We start from the raw sequence: 10,324 nt of genomic DNA, 5'->3' as shown, positions 1-10,324 counted from the left end.
ATATGAACCCTATTTGTGCATCCTAGTTTGCAGTGCTACATCATGGTTGTGCTGTACTGCTTCTTCTAACAATGCAAGTCAAGTGACCCAATGAAAACAATGCACTCCCTGTGTGGCTGATCTTAGTTGTTAGAAAAAAAATCAGATCTCATCAGTTACATGGATATTGGGGATTAAGCTGTGTGTGATGTAGTGTGGATCTCCATGATGACATGGATACTAGGGAGTGAGCTGTGTGTGCTCTAGCTGTGTGCACTGGAGTGCAGATGTCACTGGTTGCATGTATATTGGGTAATGAGCTGTGTGCACTGGTTACATGGATACCCAGGGAGTGAGCGGTGTGTTCTGAAGTTCAGATCCTACTGGTGACACGGATACTGGAGATTAAGATGTGTGTGCTGTAGTACAGATCTCACTGGCTACATGTATATTGGGGAGTGAGCTGTGTGCACTGGAGTGCAGATGTGACTGGTTACATGAATATTGGGGAGTGAATTCTGTGCACTGGAGTGCAAATGTCATTGGTTGCATGTATATTGGGGAGTGAGCTGTGTGCACTGGTTACATGGATACCTGGGGAGTGAGCGCTGTGTTCTGAAGTTCAGATCCTACTTGTGACACGGATACTGGGGAGTGAGCGGTGTGTTCTGTAGTTCAGATCTTATTGGTGACATGGATACTAGGGAGTGAGCAGTGTGTGCTGTAGTTCAGATCTCACTGGTGACACGGATACTGGGGAGTAAGCGGTGTGTGCTGTAGTTCAGATCTCACTGGTGACACGGATACTGGGGAGTGAGTGGTGTGTTCTGTAGTTCAGATCTTCGAGTGTATTAAGCCAGTCCTGACACCCAACATACAGTTTCAGACCATCCTGTAGAATAAGGACTGATGGCTCAGAAGACATTATAATCTATTTTATTATTGGCTTTATTCTAACAAACCAGAAAATAGTTAAAATATTGTGCAGTCTCCATTTGGTTCAGAAAAGACACATTTGGTGATGGTCAGGATCAATATCATGAGAACATAGTGGGTGCGATGTATACAAAGATCATAAGAAAAGTTCTTAAGTTGTCCACAGCAGCCAGACACTTCTTTTTCAGTTTCATCCTAAAATATAGACAGACCTGATTGGCTACTATAGGCAACACAGGCACTTCCCTTTCAGACAGCAGACTTGGTGTCTGCCAACATTTCTACCTAAAGGCAAGGGATAGAGCTGGGGTGTGATGGCTTATCAGCTTATAAATGTACGTAAAAGGCATAAACTTACACTATAATGTAATGTCAACAATTTTTAAGTTTTGGGCAAGGGATAGACACCATTTCAAAGAATTCGCCTCACTTCCTCTTACAGTGACCAGTCTCATTGAGACAGGAAGTAGGGGAAAATCAATGAGGAAATAAGGAAATAAACATCAAATAAAACCTGATAAGTGCTCTACGTCTTTCTACTAAAAAAATCTATTGCTGTTTCCCCACTGGAGAGATGTGCCCTCATTTTCCTGTTTTAGGGACAACAGGAAGTGGTGGAAATCTCTCCCAATAGGGATACAGAGAGCAGCAATTTAACAAATAATATTTGGTTTCGTTCCAGTTGTAAACTAAGCAGTTTTCCTTCGAGTCCTTCGAGTCTCAAGCTTATGGTATACACTCTTTTTACACTGAGGGGAAAAAAAGTAGTTTGTTTTCCCATTCCCTGCTCTATTTCAAGTTGGATTAAAAGTTTTGGCTTTAGGTACTCTTTAAGTAAAGGTGACGCTTAATACTGTAGCCTGTCATGAAGTGTTGGGATGGGGTAGACTGAACATTCAATTGTCTCTCAGACCTGACTACGGGCCTATGCTAGTATATACTGGTCAATAGAGAAGACCTCAAATGTGCAAAAGCAAAGTTAAAAAAAGGGGGTGCTGCCATTATTAAGAAATCAGATTCCAGCTGCCATATTTTCTAAGAAGTGTATAAAATACAGATAGAGTGTTTTGGTTTTTATGCTATGTTAGGTTTTGTCACTTTACCCTGAATGAGCAAGGTGACAGTGTCAAGGATCTGATGCAACTTGTGAAATTGCGATACCCAGGCAGCTTTGGCCCAATGTCCATTTCATTTAATGTATTCATTGTGCTTGCTGAAGGGGAAACATACAATAGGAAGGTTGATGTAAAGTTAATACAGGCCAAATTCAGTCAAAATCCCAACCAATTATTTGAATGGAAAGATGTTCCTGACTTATAAAGTTTATTATAGAATTTGAAAGGCTCACACTGATTCATGGAAAAAAATACATTTAAAAAGTAACAGAGCGTCTTTATGGCGTATCCTTGGCCTGAACACATGAAGAAGTTGCGTCACCATCAAAAAGGACAAAAGCTAGCACCTTAAATTGGCACACTCTGTGATAATGCAATGCCTTAAAATCGGTTCCATGTTCCCCATTTAACCAGAGGGTAACTATTGATGGCACACAAATATTTTGCAGCCAATGGAGAGCTGCCACGCCATTACAGTCTCGCTTAAGCTGGCCATACACCTATAGATTATCTGCAGATTTTCTCCAGATTCCTCCATCTACGCTAAACTGTGTGGATGAAGGAATCTCCCGCTGGGCCAAGCTTCAGTATCTTGCTAGTCGGCCCCGCTGGCTGTCAAAGTACCTGAACAATCTGATTGGATGCAGGCATTGTTTAGGTATTTTGAGAGCCAGCGGGGCCGACTAGCAAGATACTGAAGCTTGGCCCACCGGGAGATTCCTTCATCCACACAGTTTAGCATAGATGAGGAATCTGTTACAATTTTTCCATCTGACCATAGAAACTCTGCAGATAAGCAATAGGTGTATGACCAGCTTTAGACCAATGTGGAATAACAAAACAGACACCATCTCATCAATTTCTTTTTTTTTCCAACTCTACTAAAAACTAAATATATCTTATTTGAATTCTTCTTATGAATATACATATATAATATATATATATAATTATAACGCACAAAAAAAAATGTTTTAAGTCAGATGTAGAAATAAGAATACAGCTTAGGACCCAGTGTTGTATATTACAGCTCTATCTACAACGTTTGAAGAAAACAGCTGAAGGCACCGAGATCTCCTTCTTGATGAAACAGGAACGATAAAGTGCCTGCTCTCTTCATATCTGTGCATCAAACCGTTACATAAAACTACATGTAAGGCACTACGTTGCTGTGAGAGGTATTGGCACCAGATAACACAGGGTTAAAGTGTATCGTATTACACAGCAACAACTGTGGCAGCGGCTATTTCAGAGCTGACAGTTGTTTCCGGGATGGCTATGGCAACCCAAGAAGATCTTTTCATTTATGAGTGGATTAGTGCATGTACTACTTTGGTTCTCTGTAGGACATCCCCGGAGCTCTTCTTTATGGTAGGTAACCCATGCGAGACATCTTGGCTGACAAGAACGAGTGAATGATGAAGACGATGGTTTTGGGGCAAGAATGAAGATCCAGTTGCTGAATGGAAAAAAAAAATAATAAAGGTGATTAAACAAATTGTAATGTAGGGAGTCCTCAAAAGTATGAAACATACCAACAGATGGAGGGGTCTTATTGTGTCATGGTGGCTACACTACACGGCTACAAATATGTGGACACCCCTCAAAATTATTCAGGTGAACAAAGCCAGGTTCAAAAATAAATGATTTGATGAGTTTGGGGTGGAGGAATTTGAGTGGCCTGGCCCAGAGCCATGCCCTCAAGCGTATTGAACACCTTTGGGATGAATTGGAATGCCAATTTCGAGTCAGGTCTCCTCAAACAACATCGGTAGATGACATCACAAATGCTTTTTTGGCTGAATGGGCACAAATTCCCACAGACAGAGGAGGAGACATTTATAGCCACAAAGGCGGGCCAACTCCATAATAATGCCCATGGTTTCACAATTGGATGTCCAACAATCATTTATAGGTGTGATTGTCAGGCTTCCACAAATTTTAGGCCATGTGGTGTGCTTATAGCAAATAAAAGAGGTTTATAATATGAGTTATGGTTCCCTCATGCCCATGTTCTTCAACTTACAGTACTGTGACATGTCCTTCCTGGATTTTTGTGAATATGTAAAGCCCTCCATCAGTCAACAGGATGACTTCAGTGGAACCAGTGAGAGTCAAAATTGGAGCAAGGCATGTAGCCAAAGCATGACTTGGGCTCTAATATCAAAGCTCTCACCCGCCCTCCAGTTAACCCACAATGCAAAGTGGGAACCTCTTTACTGGCCATTGCATTGCATTATGGAATGCTGGGGTGGGCCAAAGTTCTGTTAAGTCAAAACAGTGAGCAGCTGAGTTTGGGTCTACGTGGGCTACATGCTGTGACATGTCCTTCTTGGACTTTGGTGAATATGTAAAGCCATACTATCCCACCACCTGTCAACAGTATGGCTTCAGTGGGACCAGGGAGCCTCAAAAATGGAGCACAGCATGTAGCCAAAGCATGAATTGAGCTCTAATATTAAAGCTCTTATTCACCCTCCAGTTATCCCACAATGCAAAGTAGGAGACTCTTTACTGAACATTGTGTTGCATTATGGAATGCTGGGGTGGGCCAAAGGTTTTTTAAGGAGCTTAAGTCAAAACAGTGAGCACCTGAGTTTGGGGCTACATGGGCACACAGCAGCCTTTCTCATGAAAACTGGAGGTATGAGTAGACATAAGTATGTGCCTTCTTCTGGGACTTGCTATTTTAACTTTAAAGTGTTAACAAGATCCTTCTGCCAGGATTCCTGCCTCTGTACCTGTACACCTGGGACTTTTGGGTGTTCCTGCCCACTTTTATGTGTTTCAGCTCTTCTTGTTACATAATCCATAATGTCAAATAAATAAAAACCCAACAGGGAAAGTGGACATCCATCATAAAGGACATAGCAGGCATACAGACCCAGAAACTCAATGAGGAGACCTCATCAACAGAGTCCATGAGAGATATACCAAGCTGCCAGGTGGTTCTACTCTACATCTACTAAAAAAAAATGGATGTACTGACCACTTTTACAAAGTGGTCTAGTAGCAAACTATATCAGTGACATCACTCAGCATGCCATGTAACATTACCATAGGAGTAGCCTTAATGCTAGGTTATATGGCATTGAATTACAGAGAGCACTGGGGAAATTGAAGGGTCCATTAAAAAGGTACTTTCACCTGCAGAATTCAGGACAGAGTATAGGTGCTACTTGATAGCCTACCCTTCCCACCATCAGCAAGGTATATTGAACAAGCCATACTCCCCTGCCACATACATTGATGTCCACACTGAGTAGGTTCAGATCTTGCATGGTGTTGGAGCTTACTTGAGTGGATGAAGTCACTGCCCTTTCAAATGACAGGGTCTTCAGACCCTGTGATTGGAATGGGAGAGGTAATATGCTCCCCCATTCCCTGAAGCTCTACTCCATTACGGAAACAGAACAGGAAGGTGGTGAGGTATCATAGACTGGTGAGTATACCTAGCTGGGTGGGTAGGCTATCAGGAAAAACTGTTACTTAATGTGTATCAATGTCTCTTGAATTTCATTGTATATTCATATTTGCCACCATTTTCATATTTTTACATGTTTTGATGATATTTTATATAAAGCTTTGCAACCATAGAAGGCACATTTCTCTGACATTACAGGTCGTGAGCTGAAGAGTTGCTGAAAGAAAAAGCAACTGTAGTAAAAAGCCACCAAGAAAATGATCTAAATCCCAGAATATAAGTGTATGCAAAGATGAAAAAGATCTGCCTGTAACTATTAGCACTCCCATATTTTTTAAATGAACTGTGATTACCTTCATAGCTACCTATAAAGAAAAAAGTGTATCTAATAAAGGAAAACCTAAAACAGGGTTAAGGAACAGGAGCTGATGGTCTGTCTCTTTGCTTTACGTACAAGTTCACCATCGGGGTTGCCAAAGTCCAGAAACAACATCCTGGCACCGTCGTCAGAAGACATTCTTAGCTTCTCAAAGGGTTTATGAAGGTGAACGATTCTGTTGAGTCCAGGCTCCTCTGTGAATAGTGTGAATCCTTTGTCGATGTGTATAGAGAGTGCACACTCTTTTCCGCCCCATGTGCAGGCTAGGTAGATAAAAACACACAATTCATATTTAGCAATAGCATCGTATCAAATAAATGGTGCTGCCTACCTTAATCAAATCAAACTATACTCAGATTTTAAAGCTAAACTCCTGGATAAGTAAATCATCTCTAAATACAAGAGTCATGAGTATTCTTCCTTGAATCTTGGTGAGATTTGTATATATCCTCCAGATCTGTGCAGGAGCTTCCTGCAAGAAAGACCGGTCACTGCTGCTCTCCCTACTTGTGCAGGAAAACTGGTCTTGTATCCGCCCCTCCTGTAGTTTTCTCTAGTGAGTGACGTTGGAGCCGATAAAATTAATATCTATGGAAAAGCTTTGATGTAAAGGTGTTCCTTGATGTCCTGAACTGAATCAGCACGTGGTTGTGTGATACGCAAATGGGGACCATGAAAGGGTTCTTTGGGCTGCGACGCTGATGAATTAAGATTTGCTGGACCGTCTTAACCCTGAGGTTCAGGAGACAGAGGCAGCGGTAAGTGAGACCTATAGTCCAGCCAGAGATTCCATAATAAAGAAGGTTTAGCAGTAGCTCCTCTGGATTGGTATGCGACTTTTCCAACAGCAATACGTTTATCTAATTCTGACATCCACGTCTCTACAGTAGGTAGGCTGTTGGGCACTTGGGATGAGCTCAGGTTCAGATGGAAACCTGGCCCAAACCTGAACTCTTCTGAACATGGAAGTGCCATGGGTCTCTTACCCAATCAGTTGCAGGCCAGGGGATTCCCTGCCCCGCAACTGCACATAAACTAAGAGGTGGGATGCTTGTGTTGACATTATTGACCTTATATGGTCACACTTAATGTAGCCAGGTGGCAATATAAGGTCAATGACGTCACTGCACCCCATCCCTTTGCTTACGTCAAGATGCAAGCGGTGAATTCTATGTGCGAGACAAGCTCCTTTTGCATTTGGAGGAGTTCAGGTTCAGACCGGGTTCAGTTTCAACCTGAGTTCCTCCCTATTGGACACCCATTTAAGGACAAAGAAAGCAATACAATTCTGATGGGGGTTTGAATCCTTTCTCAATCTATCCAAAACTAAAAAAAAATGGCTTTTGACGTACTTGAATTTAAAACTATGATCAATAAATTCGTAAAAAGTTTTCCTTTTTTCGGAGGAAATGCTGCTCCAGGGTTTGATCACATGATTTGGAAATAAGTGAAAAAGATGAAGAACCAAGCTATCGGAACTGTGATCCTCTGATGGAAGACTATGTGGCACTCCCCTGATTCGGACAACGCAGCACTCAATGATTTAGAAACGAATCACCAAGCAATCTGATCTGTGATTCTCTGATGGAAGACTATGTGGCACTCCTCTGATTCCGACAACGCCGCACTCAATGATTTAACAAACCAATCACCAAGCAATCTGAACTGTGATCCTCTAATGGAAGACTATGTGGCACTTCTTTGATTCCAACAACGCAGCACCCAATGATTTAGCAACCAATCACCAAGCAATCTGATCTGTGATCCTCTGATGGAAGACTATCTGGCACTTCTTTGATTCCGACAACGCAGCACCCAATGATTTAGCAACCAATCACCAAGCAATCTGATCTGTGATCCTCTGATGGAAGACTATGTGGCACTTCTTTGATTCCGACAACGCAGCACACAATGATTTAGCAACCAATCACCAAGCAATCTGAACTGTGATCCTCTGATGGAAGACTATGTGGCACTCCCCTGATTCCGACAACGCAGCACTCAACGATTTAGCAAACCAATCACCATGCCCGAGCGTTATCAGGTTGGGCTGGGAGTAAGGTGCATAGACCTGTTGAAACTAACAATCTTGGGCAATTAAGGAATACAGGCAAAGTAAGTATTGACCCCTTTATGATGCCTCCTTTAAAATGTACCTGTATGTTTCCCATACTAGGCAAAGTAACAGGTTGACTTTAAAGGAGGGGTCACTCTTCAGGTTGTGCTGGGAGTAATGGGCACAGTCCTGTCTAAACTTACACAGGAATCTTGAGCAGCCTGGCAGCTGGATAATGCAGGAAAAGTAAGCACTGACTCCTCATGGTGCCTCCTTTAAAGTCAACCTGTTACTTTGCCTAGTATGGAAAGCATAGAGGTTTACTTTAAAGGAGGGATCAATAGGAGTCAGTGCCTACTTTGCCTGCATTCCCCAGCTGCCAGACTGCCCAAGATTCCTGTGTAAGTTTCAACAGGGCTATGTACATTATTCCCAGCCCAACTTGATGAAAGATCCCTCCATTAAAGCCATCCTGTTACCTTGCCTAGTATGGAAACATACAGACTGACTTTAAAGGAGGGATCATTAGACGTCAGTGCTTTTCCTCCTGCCCAACTTGACAAAGGATCCCTCTTCAAAGTCTAGTATGGGAAACATGCAGGTGCACTTTAAATACAAAATGGTTGGAGTAATATGCATTGCATTTTAGGGATTAATATAACATAAAAAAGTCGTGTGGGCTGTTTTTAGCTGCACTTGTCTCACCTGTAGTCACCTCTTGTATAAGCTCAGCTGCATTGTGACATCCATCTACTAATGCCCGGGTCCACTCCGCCAGCTCTCTAGGCATTGTCACGCTAAACAAGTGAGTTTCCACCCCCTTCTGTGTGCCGGAGCGAAGAGCAAAGGCCAGCTCTGTGTCGTATTGCAGTGAACTCTTGGGGGGCCCGGAGTGTACAAGCCTGTGAAGGATGACAGAAACATTATAGCAAATTAACCACTTTATATCTGGAAACAAATACAGTGATAATTGTCCTCTGTTTAATTATTAAAGCTGTACCCCAAGCTTATTATACAGAGATGAAATACACATAATGGGGGCTGTATTACCGAGCCAATCAAACAGGCCTTTGCGCTATATAGTGGTAGATGTAAAGCAGAGTGTACAGTCAGATTGTAATGTGTATGGTGAGCTGCAGATTTACAGAGGCTATAGCAGTATTCCTAAAACCTGTACAGATACTTAGAATACGGACCCTGGCTAAAATATCATCTCATGTATGTATTTAAATCTACACTATTATGTAAAAAGAAATTCCAAAAGCAGGTCCCTGCAAACAAAGTCGTATTGTGTTTACCTTTCCGGTGGCCCAGGTTTCCTACTGTCCCTCTGTTCTACAGCCTCTGCCAGAATCTGCGTCATCTGACACTTCCAAAAATGTCTTCTGTCCCTCGCTAAGGTTCCATCCTACTTGGTAAACTAGGGGCCGGAGGATGGAACCACAGCGCAGGGCGGGGGACATGGGCATCCGTCACTCCCTGAATTGTCAAATGAAGGTTCTGATGGAGTCTGTAGAGCTTCACCAAGTGGAGGCAGGAGACACGGGTCACCAGGGAAATAATTATAATACCTCTTATTTTCCAGGAACCTGATTTTGGGGTATTATTTTGGCCATGACCATTTTGTTTTAATAATATCAGTGTTCGTTTTAAACTGCAGATATCACTGTTGAATTTGAGTGTTCTCGATAAAGGTTATTTTTAAGGAAGCACAATACCTATAACTTTGTATAACAATGTAAAAAAGCATCACTATAGAAAAGGAAATAGTCACTTCACTGTTACAGAGGTGTATTCCCACAACGTTTAGAGGCTCCTAGGCACTGAATAAATATAGTTAACATTTTCAATCCTGCAGTCCACCTAGGGGCATGTTTAATATTAAAGCACACTGAAAAGGGTCATTCATATTCATGCCATTGGTGGTGCACTTATCCCTTATGACCACTAGGTGGCAGGAACGTTATTTGAAGACAAGTAATAGTAGAAGCACCTTTAAAAACGTATTTTGAGTTTTTTCAGTTGAATTAGAGAACATGCCTATATATATGTTATGTGTTCCCATTCACACAGCATACTTCACATCAATTATTTAAAAAAAAAAATAAATACTACTTACGTTTCTAGTTGTTTCTTTGGAGAAGGTTTATATATAGGACCCTATAGGCAGCTTGTATTCAGTGGCGTAGCGAGGGACGGAGGACGGAGCGTGCCCGGCGACGGAGGAGGGAAGACGGAGGAAGAAGAGGCGGACAGGTAAGGAGTGTGACCAGCCCACCTGAGGGTGACCCTGCAGAGCCCACCATAGAGTCTATGGTGGGCTCTGCAGGGTCACCCTCAGGTGAGCTATGTGGGCTCTTCAAGGGGTGTAACTAGAAATCACAGGGCCCCATACAAAATTTTGCTATGGGGCCCTGTGATTTCTAGTTACGCCCCTG

At 42.4% G+C, this 10,324-nt stretch overlaps 1 protein-coding gene across 1 annotated transcript in view; it reads right to left on the bottom strand.

Annotated features, from left to right (window-relative positions):
• Positions 1-2,842: 2,842 nt before the first annotated feature.
• The window catches only part of SNTA1 (syntrophin alpha 1), a 45,413-nt gene continuing 37,931 nt past the window's right edge, over positions 2,843-10,324 (bottom strand). The window contains exons 7-8 of the mRNA XM_018555356.1: positions 5,906-6,093; positions 2,843-3,486 (exon numbers count right to left, since the gene is read on the bottom strand). Of these exons, the coding sequence (XP_018410858.1) occupies positions 3,394-3,486; positions 5,906-6,093 (281 nt within the window). The 3' untranslated portion in view covers positions 2,843-3,393. The remainder of the gene's footprint in view (positions 3,487-5,905; positions 6,094-10,324) is intronic.

The sequence above is a fragment of the Nanorana parkeri genome, unplaced genomic scaffold (genome assembly GCF_000935625.1).
Source record: "Nanorana parkeri isolate BGI_ZX_2015 unplaced genomic scaffold, ASM93562v1 scaffold193, whole genome shotgun sequence".
NCBI lineage: Eukaryota > Metazoa > Chordata > Amphibia > Anura > Dicroglossidae > Nanorana > Nanorana parkeri.
This window is presented reverse-complemented; position numbering and strand designations above follow the sequence as displayed.